Below are 22211 nucleotides of genomic sequence, written 5' to 3'. Positions count from 1 at the left end.
CAGGTTAGAAAAGAATATAACAGGTTTTAACTTAACACTTCTGAATGTACTTAAATACTTACTCATGGGATCAACAGCCAAATAGGACTTTGGTGAGTCTTGAGGAACACCAATGCCATATTTGTTGCATGCCATAACTCTGAAGTAGTACTCAATTCCAGGTGTCATGTTGGTAATTTTAAAACTAGGCTTCTTATGGTCCTCTGTGCATTTGGTCCAGGTCTTTCTGTCAACCTCACGCTTCTCAACAATGTAATCAGTAATGGGACTTCCACCATCATTCTCTGGCGGCAGCCAGGACAGCTGTGCAGTTGTCTTTGTGACATCAGTAGCCTCAAAACCACCAACAGGTCCAGGTGTATCTTTAAAACATAGAGATGTAAGAATCACAAATCACATCGACCTAAATAATAGGATTCATTAAAGCATTTAGGTCTTGGAGAACTTTGTACAACACTGTAAGACTCACCAAGTACTTTGACACGAACAAACATAGCCTTTTCTCCTGCTGAGTTCGACAGTGTCAGAGAGTATTTTCCCGAGTCTTCTCTTGTGCTTTCAGGAATGACCAGGAAGGACATGGTGTCTACCTGATCCACATGACCTCTGCGCACTACATTGTCCACACCTATGCGCTTCCATGTGACTTTAGGAGCAGGTCTACCTCTGATTACAGCAAAAAGCCTAATTGGGCATCCCGCTCTTACAGCCAAGCCTTTCCTTAGGCTTGCATCCAAGTCAATCTCTGGGGCCTCTGCAATCATACAAACAGTACACTTTAGATGCCTGGCAGATTGTTGAGAAGTTGTAAAAGTAAGTACTTGCCCAGGACTTCCTTGGGAGCAACAGCCTCCTTTAGGTATGCATGCCGACCCCAGCCCACCTGGTTCTGTGCAGAGACTTTGAAATCGTACTCCTGTTTTTCATCTAGGTGACTGATAGTAAACTCAGTGTGAACCAGCGGGCCATTGGTATCAATCCTCTTCCAACCTTCTGTGGGTTTCTCTGGGTCAGTCTCACTCTTCAGTCTCATATCTAGGCTGTAGTTGATAATGGGTGCTCCACCATCATAGACAGGCTTGGCCCAACCAAGAGTGATGGAGGTCTTGGTGCTGTCAGCCACTTTGAGTCCAGCAGGAGGGCCTGGGGGCTCTGCAAATTAAATAATAACCACATTTATAAAAAGAGTAGAGACAAAATAAAAAAAAATAATCTACATATAAACAAGCTGCAAACTCACCAATGGGATCTTTGGCAGCAACGGGTCTGCAAGGTTTGCTTGGCTCACCCAGGCCGACTTCATTCTCAGCCTTCACTCTAAACTGGTACTCATGGTTGGGGATCAGATTGGTTACTTTCATGCGCCTCTCAGTAATAGTACTTTTGTTGCACGGCACCCAGCGTACTGCCCTCTTTTCCTTCCTCTCTAGTATATATCCAGTTATTGACTTTCCACCATCGTTCTCTGGAGGAGCCCATACCACTGTCATTTCCTCTTTGCTCACCTTAATGGAATAAAGAAACATGGAGTGACTGAATATGTTGTAGAATGACAAGTAACTGATTTATACATCTAATTGAAAAAAAAACTTACCTTGGTGACATCTGGGGCTTCAGGGGGTCCAGGCTTATTGAACTGAGTCTTGACAGTTACAGGCTTGGTCTCCAAGGCCGGGCCAGTTCCCATCTTGTTCTCAGCCCTCACTCTGAAGATGTACTCATTGCCCTCCACCAGACGGATAACGTTGCAGTAAGGTGTGACCACAGAAGCAGAATATGTGGACCAGACCATTCTTCTGGTCTCACATTTCTCCAGAATGTAGCTGTCCACCTCACAGCCTCCTTCATCTTCAGGGATGTCCCAAACCACTCTGCACTTGTCGGGTCCGATACCAGTGACTCTGAGGTTCCTAACAGGTCCAGGGACGTCCAGTACGTTCACATTGGCGTAAGCCGTGAAGGTACCAGCAGGGTTGGTAGCGGTGATAATATACTTTCCGGTGTCAGTGCGTCTGGATTTTATCAGGAGGAACTTGGAGTAGTCAGCACCGGTCTCGTAGCTCATTCTTGGGTTGTCGCCTACACTCTTATCCTTGACCCATTTGACTTCAGGTGGGGGTTTACCTCTCAAGCCGGCCTCGATTCTGATAGATTCACCTGCCTTCACAGTCATGGTTCCAGACAGCTTTAGATCAATGACAGGCTTCTGAATCTCCTCCTTCACCAAAATGTTGTCAAGTTTCACCCAACTACTCTCACCTCCTTCACCAACTGTTTGAACCCTGTAACAATAAAAACTCAGTTTTAAAAAGTTTTTAAAAGCTCATTTATGCTCCATTTTGTATGTAAAAGGCTCCTTGCGTTACAAGCACCATATCTTTATTTATACTTCCAACCGTTTTTAGTGTCAGGTCTGTGTTCTGGTAAATGGCCTCCAGAAACTTGCATACAGACCAAATGACGGAATAAACAACACAGAGGACAGGACAGAAGCCTATTTTTGTATGTCTGCATAAATGAGCATTTAATGTATTTTTGAGTAGTACAGTGACAACTTGCACCACACCCCTAAACCTTATCTTATATTTCTGTCATGTTGCTGTGTCAACATTTTGAAAAAAAAAAAAAAAAAAAAAAAATATATATATATATATATATATATATATATATATTTTTTTTTTTTTTCTTTTCATATATATGCAACTTACCTGAAGCAGTAGGTCTGGTTTTCAGCACGATTGTCAGCCAGGAAGAACGTGTCAGTGAGGATCTCGATATTGAGTTCCTCCCACTCTTCAGCATTAGCAGCTTTACACTCAAGATTGTAAGAGATGTTAGGGCTTCCACCATCATAGTCAGGCTTCCTCCATCGAAGATAAACATGGTTTTTACCAATGTCTGTAACTCTGAAGTTTTCAGGCTCTCCAGGCTTTTGTAGGGGGTCAACAGCCAAAAGAAGGGTTTTGGTCTCAGTAGTGGGTCCTAGTCCAATCTTGTTTGCAGCACAAACACGGAACAAGTACTCATGGCCCTCCATAAGCTTGGCTTTGATCTTGCGATTAGTGCAGCATGAAGAGACCATTGACCACATGCTAATGCTGGGCTCGCGACACTCTACAATATAGTGTGTGATCTCAGAGCCTCCGTTGTCCTCAGGAGCCTCCCAGTTAATCATGCAGGAGTGCTTTGTGACGTAGGTTAGGTGGAGGTTCTGGCAATGGCTGGGTCTATCCAAGACATTGACAGTAATTGTACAGGATGCCTCACCGCCTTCATTTGAAGCCTTCAGAGTGTATTTGCCATAGTCATTCCTTGTAGCCTCCTTAATCCTAATATGAGCCACAGGCAGATTTTGGGTAATGGTTACACGCTTGTTGTTCTCCAGGACAGTGTCTTCTTTGCTCCACAACACTTCTGGATCAGGACGGGCCTTGATGTAGCCTGTGATGTTGATGTTGTGTCCAACACGTACAGTGACACGCTCACGGCACGTATCGTCCATCTCGATCTCTGGAGGAATGAGGATATCCTGTGCTGTAATGGACTCTGGGACTTCTTTGGCTTCTCCATCTCCAATCATGTTTGTGGCAAACACTCTGAATCTGTATGCCACTCCTTCATCCAGACCCTTCACTCTATAGGCACAGGGCTTAATTAAGTCATCCAAGTTGACTTTCTTCCACTCTTCAGTGTCAGCCTTCTGCATTTCCACAGTGTAGCCAAGAACTGGGCTGCCTCCATCTTTTGAAGGTTTCAGCCAAACAAGGTCAGCAGTTGTTTTGCTGTAGTCTTTAACTCTGGGGTTGACAGGGTGGGTTGGAACTGTAATGGGTCTACAGGGTATGCATGGGTCAGAAGTAGGAGACGGCCCACTGTAGCCTGCAATATTCTCTGCAAACACTCTGAACTCATATTCATTGCCCTCAAACAAACCCAAGACTCTTAATCTAAGGTCCTTGTGAGGTGTCTTGTTCACACGAATCCACTTTCCTCCCTTGTGTCTGCGCTCAACGATGTAACCATGGATTGGGCTACCGCCATCTGCCAGAGGCATGGTCCACCCTAAAGTGACGGCATCCTCGGCCACATCAGATGTGTGGGGCTTACCCGGGGGGCTAGGCGGCATGAAGGTGTGCTCGGCCACAGTGGGTTTGCTCTCTAGTGGAGCTCCAATACCCATCTTGTTCTCAGCCCGTATACGGACCACATACTCCACTCCCTTTTGCAGACGGGTGATATTGAGTTGAGTGGCCAGGCTGCCAGAACTCACACCTCCCCATGTCTCCTTCTTGGACTCCCTTTTTTCTACAATATAATTAGTGACTGGACTGCCACCGTCGTCTTTGGGCTGGCGCCACTCAATCAACATAGCATCAGGAGTGACCTCCAAGATGTTTGCAGGTCCAATAGGAGCGGCTGGAACATCTAAAACAGTCACATTTAGGGCTGCTGTCTTTGTTCCAGCTGGATTGGAAACAGTGAGCAAGTAGCTGCCAGTGTGGTTTCTGGTGCATTCATTAACAGTAAGCACAGTGGAGAAGTTGTCTGTATCAATCTTGATGTTGCCCTCGGTGGTGATTTCCTCTCCCTCAAACATCCACTTGGCAGTGGGAACAGGGATACCTCTCATGATAGCAGGCAACCTGATAGTGGTGCCAGCCTTCACAATGATTCCTTCAGTGAGCTTAACATCCACCTCAAGAATGGGTGCCACTAAAATATAAATGCAAAGGGAAAATCAATTAATCTTTATAATTTCAACCTTTATGTTGTATGTACTCTGTGTTCTGTAATGTCTCACCCAATTTCTCCTGGCAGAGGATTGGCAGAGTGGTATCAGGTCTGCTGAGGCCAATTGCATTCTCAGCCCTGACTCTGAAACGATAGGTCTTTCCCTCCTCAAGGCCAGTCACATGAGTCTCAGGAATGCTCACAGTCTTCCACTCATCCCATTCCTTCACACCCTCTTCCTGATATTCTACAAAGAAGCCAGTGATTGCACTGCCTCCATTACGGTCAGGCCAGTTCCACTCCAGCCACACCTCTGTCTTATCAACATCAACATGGTGAAGATCTTTGGGAGGACCAGGAGGGACTGTAAAGAGAAAAGGTTGGATTGCTCTCAAGCTATACATTATAATACATATATACACAGATGTTATCTTTACTCACACAATGGGTTCATGGCTTTGATGGCCTTTGGTGTCTCCACATATTCACTGCGTCCATATTGATTCTCCGCAGCCACTCTGAATACGTAGGCAGTGCCTTCCATCAGATGCTTGATCATCATGCTGCGCTTCTTGGAGGTGGAGCAGACAGGAACCCACTGGGTGGAGGCAGTGTCTTTCTTCTCCACGACAAAGTTAGTAAGACGAACACCACCACTGTCCTCAGGGTCTTTCCAGGACAAGTACGCAGAATCACACCTAACATCGGACACACGCAAGTGCTGTATGGGGCCAGGTTTATCTGAAGACAACATCAAAAAGTTACATGAGGAAACATTTTTCCAAGTGAATTTAAGTGATTAAACTTCAATGAAAACATAATACATCAACTATTTTCTATTTACATGCTTACCATAAACCAATACAGTGCATGTAACAGTCTTTGATCCAACAGAGTTCTCCACCGTAAGGGTATAATCTCCACAATCGTCACGGTTACAGAACCTTATCTCCAGCTTGGTGCCAGTCTGGTTGGTCTCAATGTCTGCTCTGGTGGGAACCTCAGCCTCATTCTTTTTCCAAGTGACAGTGGGGAATGGAACACCTTTGATTTCAGCTATGAGAGGGATGTGTGTGCCAGCCATGGCCTTCACCTCTCGGGTCATACCAGCATCCAGAATCAACTCTGGGGGCTCTGAAGGGCCAATAAACAATTAGATGTGTTGTATTTTGACAGATATTCTGTATTGTGCTTGTCTCTTACCAAGTCTGTCCTGGACTTGGATTGGTTCTTTGGCACTAGCTGGGTCAGACTCGCCGGCAGCATTTACGGCCATAACTCTAAACCGATACAGAACGCCATCGTCCAGGTTGATCACCTTGAAGTTAGTATTTTGGCAAGAATCGGGAGTCTGATTGACCTAAAGACAACAGAAAAAAGTTCAAGCTAAAAAAGAAGCACATTCATGTTTTATGTTTTCATATGTCCAATGGCACGTTTCAACTGGTTCACTTTGGAGCGAGTTGGGCAGTCCGAGAGTGTCTCCACTTTGATAAGTGAACTGTGCCGGCCTATCTGAGGGGTCCAAAGAGGGCCTCCACCGAGGTAGTGCTTCCAGAGAACGAAATGGCAAAATGATGAACAGAAAATCATTATTCCTCACGAAATGCTGACTTGATTTGGTGATAAACCGCTGTATTTCCAGTGATGATAACTTTGTCCAGCCGACAATAGTCCAAGCGCACATTAGCATCAGTTGTTTGCAATTTATCGATGCAGGGCACTCGTGTTAAGACACAAAATATTATATTTCCTGCTCATAATGCATCTAATATTAACCAAAGCAAATGCAATACATAAAGAGACGCGAAAACACAGCATAGCAAGTGTCCTCAGATGCTCCAAAGTGAACCGGTCCGCGGGATCCCAGCCTGTCAAAATGTTGTTTTAGATAATTACCTTCTCCCACTCCTCTTCTCCAGCTTTCAGGAACTCCAGCAGATATCCAAAGATCTTTCCCCGCCCGGTATCCTTAGGTGGCTCCCAGGCCAAAGTAACGGACTCTTTAGAGAAATCTATGCAGTGGACGTTAACTGGCGGGCTGGGTTTAACTGTGTTAAACAAATATGAATGTTACAATTATTTAAAAATATATATTTTAAAATAGATTATTGTTTATTATAATAGATTGACTCACCAATTGGATCTTTGGCAAAGACTGGTTTGGATGGTGGGCTGGGGTCACCAGCTCCCACCACATTCTCAGCACTGATTCTGAACTCATACTCGCAGCCCTGCAACAGCTCAGTGACCCAGTACTCAACCTTGGGATGGATCCTTTCTGAGTTGCAGCAAACCCATCTGAAAAAAACAATAAAACATACTATGTTGCCATCTATTCAACATTCACACTACTGCTGTACAATTTTGTTGTTCATTACCTTTTGGCCATGGTCTCTTTTCTCTCTACAATGTAACCAGAGATTGGTTTTCCTCCATCTGCGGGAGGTTCCCAGCTAATGAGAGCAGAATCATGGTAGACCTCCTTCACAATGGGCTGTTTGGGGGCATCTGGAACCTCTGCAATGGGAAGGAAAATAATATTTATCAAATATTGGATATGTTTAAGAGGGAGATAAACCCTTCATGTAATAGAAGACTCACTGAAAACGTCTCTGGCCCTGCTCTCAGCGGAAAGTAGAGGATCGCTGACACCATAGATGTTCTTAGCCATGATTCTGATGATGTACTCTCGTCCCTCAATCAGCTTAGGCACCTACAATAGCATGTCCAATTATTCTCAGAATGTTCGTATATATTTACACAATTTAAACAAATTAGTCATGATGGATGAAATACCTTGCATGTGGTTCTAGTGCAAGATTCGGATACAGGCATCCACAAGTCTCTGTTCGTATCTCTTTTCTCAATGATGTAGTTGGACACAGCGCATCCACCGTCATCCAAAGGAGGGTTCCAGGAAATCACCATGTAGTTTCTGTAAACCTCATCGAACACCACTGGGCCCTCTGGTGGCTGAGGTCGGTCTTAAAAATACAAAAACAAATCCACAATTAAATAAATTTACTTTCAAAGATTTCGAGCATAATGAAAAGTCTGAGCAACGTATATATACATTTCAGTTTTATTTGTTACGTACCGACAACAGTTATGGTGCAGAGTCCAGTGCGTGTGCCGGCTCCGTTCTCAACACTGACAGAGTAGCAGCCACTGTGCTCTCTCTTGGCTTTGCTGATGCTGAGGCTGAGGTGGCGGGCTGTGCTGTGGAGGGTGATCTCCTCGTCCTCCTTCAGCTCTTCGTCGTTCTTCTTCCAGGCAATAGCTGGGGCCGGTTTGCCACTGTAACGCCCAGAGAGAGTGCACAAGTCTCCCACCTTCACCATCATCTTCTCTCTCATGTCCATTTCCAGTGTGGGTGGCTCTGTAAAGGGAATCATTTTTCTAGTAAGGTTTGTAAATGTCTAAATGTGTTAGTATTTTTGAAGACCTACCAAGTTCATCCTTGCACTGCACAGGTTTGGTGGCGTAGGACGATTTGCCCTGTCCCACCTGGTTAATGGCAGACACTTTGAATTCATGGCTTGAGCCCACTTTAAGACCAGTGAGCGTAAACTTCCTTTCCATCAGTTTGGTGTCTGCACCAATGCGCACAAAGCTGTCCCGTCCGACCATGCGTGACTCCAGAACATACTCGGTCACATCCGTGCCACCGTCATATTTGGGTGGTTTCCAGGCAACAGAAATAGAGTCTTTATTGACTGCAGTGATGATAAGGTCTTCTGGGCGCTCAGGGACAGCTAGAAAATAAAAATAAAACAAATGAACATACTATGTAATGGAAAGTTGGTTGGCCTTTAAGCCATTGTATTAGACAGGGGAAATAACGTGATGATTTAAGAATGGCTGTACAACATCAGGTATTTTAGGTGGTGCTTGCGCTTTATTTTCTAAATTAAAATTGATCATATTTGACTTTTAAATCTTTTGAATTGTTTTGTTTTGTCTTTACACAATATACTTTTATTGTTTGTGCGTTTGTCATTTTATCTGCTGTTCAGTAGTGCTGTCGATTATCTTTTATAAATTAAGTTGAATGAGACTTGAAATAAAAAATCGGTATATTTATTACATATAGGGACAGCCACAATGCATGACTTACAGATCGGGTCCTTGATCAAGACCATCTTTTCAATCTCAATAAATGGTCCCATGCCAATGATGTTCTCAGCCGCAATCCTAAAGGAGTAGCCTTTGCCATCATTGAGTCCCTGCACCACGGCGTTGTTCCTCGTGACGGTGTAGGAAACGGAGGTCCAGCCCATGCGGTCGGACTCCCTCTTCTCTATGATGTAGTTGGTGATGGCCGAACCGCCGTCATCCTCTGGGGAGTACCAGGTCAGCTTGCACGAGTCACTGGTCAAGTTCTCACCAATAAAGGGAAGGCCTACGGGTCCAGGCACATCTGGAGGAAACAACATAGGGATTAAGAAATAGTTTACATTTTTTGAATGTTTTAGTAAATGATTGATTTGACTTCTTAAGACATACCCAGGACTTCCACAATCACAGCCTTCCTCCTTTCTCCGCCCTCATTCTTGGCACTGAGGGTGTAGATGCCCTGGTGTGCACGTTTGCAGTTCTTGATGACCAGTGAGTTTGAGATTCCTGTTGTCTCCACCACGGCATCTTTGGGCACCTCAGCATCATCCCTGAACCATGCAATCTGAGGAGCTGGTTTACCAGACACATAGGCGATGATGCGGATGGTGCCACCTGCGTGTACAACAATCTTCTCCTTCACAGAGGCGTCCAGGTCCATCTCAGGTGGAACTGCACAAAATCATTTAGAATTTGTAGTTTTGTACTTTTCCTTTCCACACTACAGGTTTGCATTATCTAAGACTCTTACTTGTCCTGTCTTTGGTCTCAATGAGCTCTGAAACATATCCTGGGTCGCCAACTCCGGCTGCATTCACAGCTCTGACTCTGAACTGGTACAGGCTTCCCGCTGTCAGACTGTCCACAACGAATTTAGTACCTCTGACCTCAGTGTCTTTGGCCTGTGAAAATATGTCAACGTTTACAGATCCGTTCAAGAAGATTGTATTATTTACTGTGAAATATGATTCAATACTTTACCTTTTTCCATGCTTCATCCTCTGCTTCAGGTTCCTTCTCTTCTTCTTCACTCAGGATAAGCCTTCTCTGGGCTTTCTTTTCCTCTTCCTCTTTGTTTATTTCTTTAAACTCCACAATGTATCCAGTGACCTTTGAACCTCCGTCAACAGAGGGAGCAATCCATTCTAGCTCCACAGTGGACTTGGTCCAGTCAGTCACCTTTGGTGTGGGTGGGCCAGGGGGCTCTATACAGAAGACCAATTAATTCAGTTTCATACATTTCACAGTTTTGTTTTGTTGTAATGTTATCTAAACCTTAAAAAAGTAAGTGCTTGGTTAAATGTTCTTACTAATTGGGTCTCTGCTGAGGATGGGGTCAGAGGGCATGCTGGGCAGTCCACAGCCTGCAGCATTGATAGCGATGATTCTGAACTGGTACAAGGCTCCCTCCTGCAGGCCAGTCACGATCCAGTTGTTGCCCAAAGGCAAAGCCCTGATAGGCTCACGTGTCACGCGAGTCCAGCGCTTGGATGTAGTTTCTTTCTTCTCAAGGTAATACCCGGTGATGGAAGAGCCACCATCGTATTTAGGTTCATCCCAGTTCACAGTCATCGACTCAACGGAGACGTCAGTCACGGTTGGCTTCTCACACTGGCCAGGGACGGCTACAAAGGACAGCATTATTAGCATTTAAAGGTCTTCAATGATACACATGGGTAAGATAGATGACTAAACTTACTGAAAAGGTTTCTGGCTTTCTCTGGCTCACTGACCAGTGAAGGTCCAACTCCAAACTTGTTCTGGGCCATGATTCTGAACTCATACTCGTGGTTCTCGGTAAGGCGCGTAACTACATAGGCACACTCCTTGGGGTCGTTAGTGATGTGGACCCAGGATTTTCTGTTGTCCTCACGTTTTTCAATAACATAGTTAGTGATCTTGCAGCCGCCATCGTCTGTGGGTGGGTTCCAGGCCAACCCAATCCTCTCAGCAAATACTTCAGTGAATTTAACCGGTCCGACAGGTGCTCCAGGAGGTCCTGCACAATGAAGGAAAGTTGTTACACAAGTATAAAATAAAATTCAGGTTCTGCAGTTTTGTATTTATTACCATAGACGGAGACCTTGATGTCCTTGGACACTGTGCCCAAGCTGTTGCTTGCTGACAGAGAGTAGAGGGCGCTGTCGAGCCTGCTGGCTTGCTGGATGAGCAGGGTGCATTTATCGCGCGTCACCAGTTTGTTCATGTGCTGGTCATACTGGATAGGAATCTTCTCCTCGGGTTTGGCTGCATTGACCTTGTTCCAGGTCAATGTGGGAAATGGACAACCGCTGACCTTCGCCACAACGCTGACATCACAATCCTCTTCACCCTCAAGGAACTCACGCATCTCAATAGTGGGAGCGCCTGACAGAATGAAAAAAAATACCTATAGCTGAAAAACTCTATAAATAATAATTGCAATGAATTACTGTTACTGTGTGAATTTGTTCTGTTTATCACTTCTTTAAGACCATAAAAATCAGGTAGAGCACATTTAATATCCAATTATGCTATGTGTGACTTACATGTCTGGTCCTTGATGACCATAGGGCCAACAGTAGCAGAGGCACGACTGGGTCCAGCAGCATTCACAGCTTTTACTCTGAACTCATATTCTCCACCCTTTCATAACATAAACAACAACACAACAAGCAATGATTAGATAAAAACTGGCTGGAAATCTGTAGTTAACATTAGAAATACCCACCTCCTTCAGATCTTCCACAATAAAGATAAGCTCCTCAACATCTCTCTTGTTGCACTGCTTCCATGTCTCCTTTTCCTTTCCACTAGTGTCCCAGCTCAGACGCTCAACAATGTAGTGCGTTACCGGGGAACCACCATTGTTTTTGGGTGCCTCCCAGCTCAGGGTGACAGTGTCCTTAGTTACCAGGTTCACCTTGAGTTTAGTGGGAGGATCAGGGATGTCTGCCGAAAGAGACATCAGCATTATAAATTGTGAGTGGAGGTTGGGGTTTGTATTAGCTGATTTGAGCACAAGAGAACTTACAGATAGGATCTTTAGCTCTGGCGGGTTCAGTGGTGACTGTAAATGGACCAAATCCCAGTCTGTTCTCAGCCCGGACTCTGAAAAAATAGTCTTGACCCTCCAAAAGACCAGGGACCACGAAGGCTTGGCTAGCACAGGCTGCATTGACCTTGGTCCAAGCCTTGTCAATCGTGGACTTCTTCTCGATAAAGTAGCTCTTGATTCTCTCTCCTCCGTCTGTGTCTGGCAGCTTCCAGATGAGCCTCATGGTTGATCTGGTGATGTCAGTCACTCTCAATCCCTTTGGAGGGCCAGGAACATCTATGACAAAACACAATTTCAAAATGGAACACAACCTTAACCTTTTTACAACAATAACCTTTTTGCTGGGCAGTTTTCATTAACAAAAAGGGTGAAGGGTCAAACGTACCAAGAACAATGACTCTAACATTGATATGTTTCTGGCCAGACTTATTTTTGGCAGTGATTGTGTAACGACCAGAGTGTGTCCTCAGACTGACAGGGATGGTCACAACAGAAGTAGTATCTGTGGACTCCACCTGTATTAAGAGAAAGACAATATTGTAATGAAAAAATATATACAAACAGAAAAAACAAATAGACAAATTATGAACAGAAACATAATAGATCCTACTTCAGAGTCAACTGGAAGTGTATGCAGCTTGTTCTTCTTATGGGATTTGGCCTTTCCAGTGAAATCCCAAGTCACTTTAGGTGCAGGACGGCCCTTAATTGTGGCAGGAATCCTGATCGGATCTCCAGCACGAATACAAAGAAAGTCATCGAGCGACACGTCGATGCTAATGGCTGGAGGAACTGTGGAAAGACAAACCACTCAATATCTTGGGTACGTATTAAAGATATAACATTCTAAAAGAAAAACTGCATGTGGTCTTACGCTGAACATCTTGGATCAAGATCTCAGTAGTGCGTGGGCTTGGGTCGGATTCCCCAATGTCATTGACTGCAATAATTCTGAAGCGATAGTGCTTGAGCTCACGGAGACAGGGCACGGTGAATTCAGTGGTGGGGTGCAGACTTTCAGGATCATTCACTCTCACCCAACTTGAGGAACCCTCATCCTGCATCTCGATAATGTAGCCCTTAATGGGATTACCACCATCATATTCAGGGGGCTTCCAGGCCAAGGTCACACTGTGCTTGTTTTTGTCAACCACTTCAGGAGCCGCAGGCATGCTTGGAGGAGCTGTGTGATATGAGAATATAATTAAAACACTATCCAGTTTATGGCAGACAGACAATAAGGGGATTTACACTCACTGAGTGGGTCAACAGCAAAGGCAGAGTCAGATGGTGAACTGAACGGGCCAGTTCCTGCACTGTTGGTGGCTGCAACTCTGAATTCATATTCTGTGCTTTCAAACAGACGAGTCACCTAGAGTGCAGGTAAATTACAAAATTAGTAAAATAAATAAAAATAAAGAAATAACTACTAATAAAATGAGTATAAAAAAACATATTGCTGATGCTCCTCACCTGGTACTCCCATCCCTTTGTGCCTCTCTTAGTGATAGGCAGCTTGTTGACTCTTGCCCAGTAGCCAGTGCCTTTCTCCCTCTTCTCTAGCCAGTAGCCAGTGATCATAGAACCACCTGTGTCTCTTGGAGGCCCCCATGTCAGAGTCATAGATGTCTTGGTGTACTCTGCAATGGTTGGTTTCTCTGGAGGACCAGGGAGGCCAAACGGATCAGTGATCTGAACTTCCTCAGTGCAGCATGGGTCAGAGACGCCGTAACGATTCTCAGCTTTGACTCTGAACATGTAGGTCTTGGTTGTCTCAAGATTCCATGCCTTTAAAGATAATTTTATCAAATTAATCACCACATTTAATTGTATTGTATTAAATGTATGAATATTACAGGAAAAGGCGCATCTGTCCAGGAGCATTGAGAAGATAACAGATTATAACGTACCCAGAATTTCCTCTCGATGACAGTGTTGGAAACCACCTCCCATTGTGGTTCAGGTGGTGGCTCCTCTCCCTCTTCCACCTCCGGCACATCTTTCACAATCTCCTTCCTCTCAACAATGTAGTTGGTCAGTTCACTGCCACCATTGTCCAGTGGAGCCTCCCAGTGGAGGGAGCAGGCCTCGGCTTTAATGTCAGGCACAGTGATGTTCCTCGGTGGCAGAGGGCGGTCTGGCATAGAAGAAATAATTATTCACAGGGTAATGTATCTCTCTCCTTCTGTCAAGCACTTCTTTTATGCCACTAAAATAGTAATAAAAGAAGATGAGTAGATGTTGGATTTGAACATGCACTCACCGAGTACCAGAACATAGGTGGTGTGATGTGCTGATCCCATGTTGTTAGAGGCAGCCACAGTGTAGGTGCCTCTGTCTCTCCTGTTGGCTGATGGGATGGACAGAGTGGTCTTGCAGTTCAACCTGCCAGTCACCACTGTCTCAATCAGCAGTTCCTCAGTGGGATTTTCAATGAGCACATCATCCTTGGTCCATTCAACCTTGGGCATGGGCAGACCCAAAACATCAGCAGGTATCTCAATGGGGTCACCCTTCCTCACTGTGATGGTATCGGCCTTGAAAATCTTCAGCATGTGGACCTCAGGAGACACTGATAAAGAACAAGATAAGGTAATGTTGTGAAAATGAGATAAGAGCAGCTAAAATACCCTACAAATCCACAAAATGCCGACTGACCTTCATCATCCTGGATAACTACAGTCATAGGGATGGAAGGCTCGCTCTCTCCAATAAGGTTAGCACACTTGATCCTGAACTCATACATCCAGGCCTCCTCCAGCCCAGTCACTATCATGGTCATGTCGGGGCAAATCTCTGTGTTACATGGCTCAAAGTTCGGCTGGTCCTGCCTCTTCTTCTCAACAAAGTATCCAATTACAGGGCTACCACCATCATTACGAGGTGGCTTCCAGGTCAGTGTGATGGAGTTCTTGGTCCTCTCAGTGTAGTGGAACTTCTCTGGATATGAGGGTGGACCTGGAAATCAGACAGCCTTAAATGTTAAATGTGCTTTCACAAATGTAAATCACTGAACTCAAAAATAATTGTTCACCTTGTGGGTCAATTGCCTTGATGGGTCCAAGGTCTACAGGCAGTCCATAGCCAAATTTGTTCTTGGCGGTTACACGGAAGATGTAATCCTGTCCCTCCATAATGCCCACGCATTCACATTTTGAGGAGGCGGTTTCTATAGGCTGTCTCCATGTGTGCATTTTAGCATCTCTGCGCTCCACAAGAAAACCAGTCACGTCACTGCCACCATCGTCTTCAGGGTCGTCCCAGTTCAGGAAGATCATCTTACGGGTAACCACCACAGGTTTCAAATCTTTGACAGGTCCAGGGACATCTGTGGAGGACAACATTTTGCTTAACATAAATACAAATAGTTTTAGATTGAAGTTGTGTTTAATTTTTGAGTGAATATTTTGGCATAAAGATAATAGTTGTAGACCTTATTTTCTAAAACTACAATTTTATCTTAATTTCAAATACAAAAAATGTATTAAAAAGTCGAATGTAATCCAAAGTGTGTCCTGCAGTGTGGCATGAAAAGTCACATATTTAAAAAAGACAACTACGCAAATACCAGAAGGAGCCCATCTGTCAATTATAATCCAAAACAAACTCTGGGGTTCATAAATTATTGTTATGTTCTTAATTAATATCCAACTTTTCTTAAAAACTTTGAAAAGCTTTGTGACAGCTTTATTTAGGAAAAATACAAATCTATCGGGTAAAAATATAAGCACAAAAGTTTTTAGTGAATGTGTGACATCTAAAATGCAGTTACACAAAGAGTGACGTAATGATTGTGAAAAGTCTTCCTTTCACTTTTTTGATTTGATTAAATAATTGTTCTTTCCTACAAAGGAGTGTCACATCGCATGACAGAAAAAGGCGTTACACCCCCAAAGGTTAAGTACCCATGTTTAAATAGACAGACTTACCTTGCACCTCTACCCTGGTCCAGGCTGACTTGATGCCACTGGGGTTACAGGCAGTGATCTGATATTTGCCACAGTCTGGCCTCTGAATATTCTTGATGCTAATGATGCTGGCGTTGCCCTCAGTAAGGACCTCCACACGGTCTTTTTCAAGTTTGCCGTCATCTTTTGTCCAGCTGATGAATGGGTAAGGCTTGCCTGTGACGATAGCTGGGAGAAGGAGATGCTCCCCAGCGCGAATGAAAACTCCTGCTTTCAGGGCCAGTCCCATGTCAATAACTGGGATCTCTGTGAAAACCAGCAAAAGAGGGAAATGAATACAGCACTGAACTGAATAAATACATACATAAACATTTGAAGAACTTTCTCACCTGCTGGATTCTTGACAATCACAGACTCAGTGAATCCTGGTGTTCCCTCTCCAGCAGCATTACAAGCAGTGACTCGGACCACGTATTTAGCACCTTCACGGACTCCATAGACTGTGAAAGTACGGTTCTTCCAAGGGCGCTCCGTGGCTCTAGACCAGTCCTTAGTGCCAAGAATAGCCTTTGGGACAGCAAAGAACATCCAAGTTGAAGTCCATGTTAAGTGTATTGGCAAATAACTCTTCAAGAGGCACTGATGAACTGACCTTGTCCACGTGGTATCCAAGAATTTCTCCTCCACCATTGTCGATGGGTGGGTCCCACTCAACATCAATGGAGTGATCGGTGGTCTCAATAACACGAGGAGTAGGAGGACCAGGAGGCACTGCAGTGTAGAATGTATGTGTCTGATTATTTAGGTGTTCTTTGCCCATATTTTATCACATATTTTATCATTTAGTTACTTACGGATCGGAGACTGAGCTGTCGTAGGTTCAGAAGGAACACTGAACTTTCCGGGTCCAGCCTGATTTTCAGCCGCGACACGGAAGATGTAAGTCTGGCCCTCAATAAGACCTTCAACGTTCAGTTCAGTGTCAGGGCAGAGGTTTCTACAACAAACAATGCATGTTGTTAAAAACAGAAATGTGCCTTTATACATTTGAAAGTTTGAAATTCAAATCCTTTTTTACTTGTTGACACGAGACCATCGAGAGCTGTTGATCTCGCGTTTCTCCACCCAATAGCCAACAATGGGACTGCCATTGTCGTTGGGCGCTTCCCATGTCACCAACATGGAGGTGGCAGTGACATCATCAATCTGTGGCTTCTCTGGAGTCTCAGGAGGGTCTAGGAAACATGAGATGAAATGAGTTAGTAACTAATCTGGAAATATATATGAGAAAACTAACAAATGAATTAGCAGAGAAGAAAACATACCAAATGGATTCTTAGCAATGAGTGGTTTGGAGATGCACGGTGGCCCAGCTCCAAATTTGTTCTCAGCCACGACTCTGAAGATGTACTCCTTCTTCTCGATGAGTTTGGGCACCAGATAACGGCAGCCTCTGAGTGTAGAGGTGACAGTACTCCAACCAAACTCAACCTTAGAGTTGTCCTTATTCTCCAGAGTGTAGTTGAGAATCTCACTGCCGCCATCGTCCAGTGGAGGATCCCACTTGCAGATAACAGAGCTCTTCCTAACTTCCTCAAATCTGAAGTTCACAGGAGGTCCAGGGGTGTCTGAAGAGTAAGGAAAGGGTAAACTTTATAGAATTCTGGTTGGCTAGTGCAAGTTGTACAACAAAAGACACACAACCTTAAAATACTTTTTGACATTTCTGTTATATTAAAACAAAAATGTTCACGCTTTAATTTACTTGTCAACTTGTGCTAAAATAATTAAGAGACAAAACCAATATACTTATACTTTTGCGATATATTGGACAGCCCAAAGCGATGATATCTTACCCAGGACATTGACATCGCAAACTGCAGAGGCGGTGCCGTGGTCATTCTCGATCTTGATCATGAAGACGCCATGGTCAGTTCTGATGGAATCCTTAATGACAATAGAGGATATGCCCCTCCTGCTGTTGTTTATTGTCGCACGCTCGTGAATAGTGGGGTATTCCGGCAGCTCCTCCTCTGGCTCCTCCTCCTTCTTCTCCTCTCCCTCCTTCGCCTCTCCCTCCTTGACTTCCTCTTTCTTCTTCTCTCCTTCTTTGACTTCTTCCTCCTTCTTCTCTCCTTCCTTCACTTCTTCCTTCTTCTTCTCCTCTTTCTTCTCTTCCTTCTTCTTCTTCAGTGGCCTCTCGGGGCGCTTGCGTAGAGGCTCAGGTCGGATCACCTCGTTGTTGAAGTACCATTTGATCTGGGGATACGGAGCGCCGGAGATGTTGGCGTCCAAGCAGATTTCGCATCCGCGCTTCACGTTCAGACCGGACTGCAGGCTGCCGCTCAGGAAGACCTTTGGAGGGTCTGTGTAAGGAGAAAAAAAACAAAAATAGATATAGTGCAATGCAAAAACTAACATGTAAACAGGGTAAAATTATAAAAATGTACAATTCAATTTTGAGAAGCATTTATTCACTTAGAATGACATGGTGGGTTTCAATGTAGATGTGTTTTTCTCTTGATGATTCTCTTGAAAATTTGCAAAAAATACATATATAATAATTAAAATATTTTGAATGTCAATATATCCCACATACACATCTCATAGTCACATGTCAAAGCCTAGTTTGTGAATTTTGTTGGCAATAACCCCTTTTCAGATTACCGTTATCAATATTTCTTTCGCAGTGTGACAGTGTGAGTGTGGAGAATAGACTGTTGAAGCTTCATACCGATTGCATCTGAGATCTTGACGAAGAGTGAGCTGCGTGAGGGCTCGCTGACTCCGGCTGCGTTCTCCGCCTTGACTCTGAAGGCGTAGTTCTTGCCCTCGGTGAGCCCCCTGACGGTGTAGGACAGGACAGGGACCAGGAAGTCATTGCACCTTTCCCACTTGTCCTCGCCCTTCATTTGCTTCTCCAGGATGTAGCCCATGATCTTGGCACCTCCGTCGTACATGGGAGGCTTCCAGGTCAGTGTGATGGTGCTGGAGGTTGGGTTGAGGGTCTCCACGTCGACAGGTGGGTCTGGGGCATCTGAGGACAATATGATTGAAATATTATGTCATATTTTTTATTTTTCAATATTTTGAAGTTTGAAGTTATGTCCTTACGTTTCTGGTCCTGAGCAATGACTGGGTTCTTCAGCTCAATGAACTCTCCACCTCCAATCTTGTTGACGGCCTGAACTCTGAAGTAATACTCTCCGTTGGGAATGAGATCCTTAACGTTCCAGCAGACTTTGTTCTCACCAGACATCATGTTGACATATGTTCTTCTGCCAGCCTCACGCCTCTGCAAGATAAAAAAGTTTTAGCTTTGTTGCTTCCGTTTTATTCATTTTCCAAATGTGTTTATTTGGGGATAGCACTCACCTGGAGAACATAATGAATGATGGGGCTACCACCATCATAATGTGGAGGATCCCAAGACAATTTACAAGAACTCTTGGTGATCTCAGAAGCCACAATCTCCTTGCAAGCACCAGGAAGACCTTTTGAGAAGAGTAAAAGACTTTAATAAACTAGCTTTCATTATGGAAGAAAACGCTCTCTAAAGTCCAAGTACCAATGACTTTGACGTTGATGGTTGCACTAGCAGCTCCAAGCTTGTTTTCCAGAGTAATTTTGTACTGTCCGGCATCAGCATGAACGCTGCTGTCAATTTCCAGGTGGCAAGAAAGGTACTCTTTCCTAGAAAACAAATACACTTTGGTTTAGATTTATTTTCTGAAGTTGAACATTGAAATGGTATTGGTACAGACCTGAAGTTGAGGCGCTCGTCGGCCTTCAGCTCCTTGCCGTCTTTGTGCCATGTGAGTTTGGGAGAAGGAACAGCTTTGAAGGGAATTGCGATGTGCATCTTCTCTGTCTCCACAACAACCAAATCCAAAGTCTGGAACTCCAGAGTTGGCTTACCTACAATAAAAGGAACAGTTTACCACCGACTTGAATAGTTACATATACAAAAGAGGAAGCGGGGCTTACAATCAGATTCTTTGGCAAAGACATTCTCAGAGATGTCAGATGGCTCGCTGACTCCTGCAGCATTGATGGCTCTGACTCTCAGAATGTACTCCTTCTCTGGGATGATTCCCTCCTCCACGCGGTACTTCAGCTCCTTAATTTGACGGGAGTTCACTCTCATCCACTTCTCGGTGCCGGCCTCACACATCTCAATGTGGTATCCGCTAATGGGGCAGCCGCCATCCTGCTGTGGGGGTTTCCAGGCAATGGACAGGAAGTCACGACTTGCGCCGGTCACATGCAGCTCAATGGGAGGAGATGGCACACCTGTAATAAAAGGGGGATAACTTAACACAAAATAATACTAGCACAAAATAGTTAATTATTTGTTTTCACTTAAATGTTGTCTATGTTGTTCATAGTAGCTCACCAGTAGGGTCCTCAATAGTCAGGATCTCGGTGGGCTCACTGGGATGTCCGGTGCCAGCCTCATTCTCAGCTCTCACCTGGAACTGCACCTCTGTGCCCTCAATAACGTCTGTCACTCTGTATTTACAGTCTGGGCCAGAGGTTTTTCCACATTTCACCCAGCGGGTTCCCAGCTTTTCCTTTTTCTCAAGGGAGTATCTGTAAAAAATAAACCAGAACAAATAAACATGTCAAAACATGTTCTTTATACATTTAATGTGAACAATTAGGAGGCTTGGTAAAGTACATTACCTCAGAATGGGTCTTCCTCCATCATTCTTAGGCTCCTCCCACATCAGATCCACATAGCGCTTGGACACAGCATTCACTGTGAGTCCGTATGGTGGTCCAGGAGTAGCTTATAGGATAAAAAGATATTAAATTTCACATTTCTACCTTACAATATTTATTTTTTATAGCAATTTGTAACTTACTGAAAGTGTCTTTGGCAAGTACAGAATCTGGCAGTTCACAGAAGGGTCCAACACCCACAGCGTTCTCAGCAGCCACCCTGAACACGTACAGGGCGCCCTCATTCAGTGGGCTCACGCTGCACTTGAGCTCCTTGACTGTGGTGTCCACAGCCTGCCAGCCCTTACGCCTTACGTCTCTCTTCTCCACCACGTAGTTGGTGATGCGAGAGCCTCCATCCCGCTCAGGGACAGTCCACTTCAGGTCAGCACTATTGCGGCTGATACTAACTACATCCAACCAGCGAGGAGCACTGGGGGGGTCTGAAGGGATAAGGAAAGAAAAATGTGATATCCATTTACAATATCATCAGACTGAATGCCTTGACAAGCCTTTGCTGCAATCATTATTGTCATTTTAATAGAATTTTAAGTTTAATATTCAGTCATTCAGTCTTTAAGAGCAGCATGTTCCTTGTTGTACAAATCTCTTCATTTTTATTGTGCTTTTGAAGAGGGTTGTGTGGTTTGGACTTCCCTGCATCTCCTGACATGCTTTCAAGAGCAAACCCAAAATAGGTACTTCTTACAAATCTCAACATCATCTCCAGGGGGGTCCAATTGGGCCCAGGACACCCCAGGTCTAGGATGAACATCAACACACATTCAAAACTCGTTCTTACTCAGTCTCTCCTTGCAGAGGACAGGGTCGCTGGGTTCACTTGGCTCGCTCTCGCCAGCCACGTTGACGGCCCTCACTCTGAAAGAATACTCCTGTTTCTCCATGAGCCCCTTGAGGAAATGCTCGAGCAGGTTGATGTTGTCAGCCACACGAATCCAGTCCACAGTGCCGCTCTTCAGCATCTCAATCACGTAGCTGTCAATCTTGGCTCCGCCATCGTGCTCGGGTTTGGTCCACATCAAGAAGCACGAGGTCTTGGCCACGTCCTTCACTGTGGGCTTACCAGGGGCCCATGGAGGATCTGAAGGTAAGCAAAGATCAGAGCTTTTTAATTCAACCACTTAACATAACCAATAATATGTCAAATGTGCGTGATATGTGTCCTTCTATTTTGTGCATTTGGCAGCTCTAAACCAAAATCAGTTATATATTTTGTACCAATTGGGTCCTTGATGAGGATCTGGTCGGTTTCCTTGCTTGGTTTTCCAGTTCCAGCCAGATTCTCAGCCAGGACTCTGAACTTGTACTTCTTTCTGGTTGGCAAGCCTTTCACTCTGCAATAATTCATAAAATACATATGATATAATGGATAAAATATCACTTATTGACTGAAGTTTGGTTTTTTCGGACCTGTAGTTAGTGTCCTTGATAGGAAGCTTGTTGCATCTGATCCACTTGTCATGGTCCGCTTCGTATCTCTCCACCCAGTAGCCAGTGATGGGGCTTCCTCCATCTTCATCTGGCTCGTACCACGTCAGGGTCACGGAGTCCTTAGCAATGTCAGAAGCCTCCAGTTTGTAAGGAGCACCAGGAGAGTCTATGAAGAAAACAAAAACAGTCAAATCTTCCTATTCATTCATTATAAATCTGCTATTTAACGCGTTCATCAT

At 44.5% G+C, this 22211-nt stretch overlaps 1 protein-coding gene across 1 annotated transcript in view; it reads right to left on the bottom strand.

The window, feature by feature from the left end:
- Positions 1–22211, bottom strand: part of ttn.2 (titin, tandem duplicate 2) — a 185352-nt gene that overhangs the window by 59103 nt on the left and 104038 nt on the right. The window contains exons 108-162 of the mRNA XM_072444281.1: positions 21952–22138; positions 21760–21875; positions 21323–21622; positions 20664–20963; positions 20482–20587; positions 20192–20388; positions 19783–20088; positions 19560–19713; positions 19364–19488; positions 19171–19289; positions 18910–19090; positions 18530–18832; positions 17652–18161; positions 17121–17423; positions 16874–17030; positions 16650–16792; positions 16448–16566; positions 16185–16362; positions 15817–16101; positions 14922–15215; positions 14546–14845; positions 14151–14459; positions 13798–14024; positions 13361–13675; positions 13145–13259; positions 12762–13070; positions 12498–12679; positions 12273–12402; positions 11864–12163; positions 11561–11781; positions 11379–11475; positions 10921–11217; positions 10550–10849; positions 10161–10475; positions 9832–10055; positions 9602–9752; positions 9241–9522; positions 8852–9154; positions 8184–8489; positions 7832–8113; positions 7531–7718; positions 7336–7447; positions 7113–7251; positions 6869–7032; positions 6631–6782; positions 5935–6091; positions 5584–5865; positions 5173–5472; positions 4802–5095; positions 2709–4713; positions 1595–2282; positions 1241–1505; positions 826–1152; positions 470–754; positions 63–362 (exon numbers count right to left, since the gene is read on the bottom strand). Coding sequence (XP_072300382.1) covers positions 63–362; positions 470–754; positions 826–1152; positions 1241–1505; positions 1595–2282; positions 2709–4713; positions 4802–5095; positions 5173–5472; positions 5584–5865; positions 5935–6091; positions 6631–6782; positions 6869–7032; positions 7113–7251; positions 7336–7447; positions 7531–7718; positions 7832–8113; positions 8184–8489; positions 8852–9154; positions 9241–9522; positions 9602–9752; positions 9832–10055; positions 10161–10475; positions 10550–10849; positions 10921–11217; positions 11379–11475; positions 11561–11781; positions 11864–12163; positions 12273–12402; positions 12498–12679; positions 12762–13070; positions 13145–13259; positions 13361–13675; positions 13798–14024; positions 14151–14459; positions 14546–14845; positions 14922–15215; positions 15817–16101; positions 16185–16362; positions 16448–16566; positions 16650–16792; positions 16874–17030; positions 17121–17423; positions 17652–18161; positions 18530–18832; positions 18910–19090; positions 19171–19289; positions 19364–19488; positions 19560–19713; positions 19783–20088; positions 20192–20388; positions 20482–20587; positions 20664–20963; positions 21323–21622; positions 21760–21875; positions 21952–22138 — 15006 coding nt within the window. The remainder of the gene's footprint in view (positions 1–62; positions 363–469; positions 755–825; positions 1153–1240; positions 1506–1594; positions 2283–2708; positions 4714–4801; positions 5096–5172; positions 5473–5583; positions 5866–5934; positions 6092–6630; positions 6783–6868; positions 7033–7112; positions 7252–7335; positions 7448–7530; positions 7719–7831; positions 8114–8183; positions 8490–8851; positions 9155–9240; positions 9523–9601; positions 9753–9831; positions 10056–10160; positions 10476–10549; positions 10850–10920; positions 11218–11378; positions 11476–11560; positions 11782–11863; positions 12164–12272; positions 12403–12497; positions 12680–12761; positions 13071–13144; positions 13260–13360; positions 13676–13797; positions 14025–14150; positions 14460–14545; positions 14846–14921; positions 15216–15816; positions 16102–16184; positions 16363–16447; positions 16567–16649; positions 16793–16873; positions 17031–17120; positions 17424–17651; positions 18162–18529; positions 18833–18909; positions 19091–19170; positions 19290–19363; positions 19489–19559; positions 19714–19782; positions 20089–20191; positions 20389–20481; positions 20588–20663; positions 20964–21322; positions 21623–21759; positions 21876–21951; positions 22139–22211) is intronic.

Source organism: Eucyclogobius newberryi, unplaced genomic scaffold (assembly GCF_026437365.1).
Source record: "Eucyclogobius newberryi isolate DKJ021-1_F unplaced genomic scaffold, fEucNew1.0.hap1 SCAF_14, whole genome shotgun sequence".
In the NCBI taxonomy this organism is placed as follows: domain Eukaryota; kingdom Metazoa; phylum Chordata; class Actinopteri; order Gobiiformes; family Gobiidae; genus Eucyclogobius; species Eucyclogobius newberryi.
This window is presented reverse-complemented; position numbering and strand designations above follow the sequence as displayed.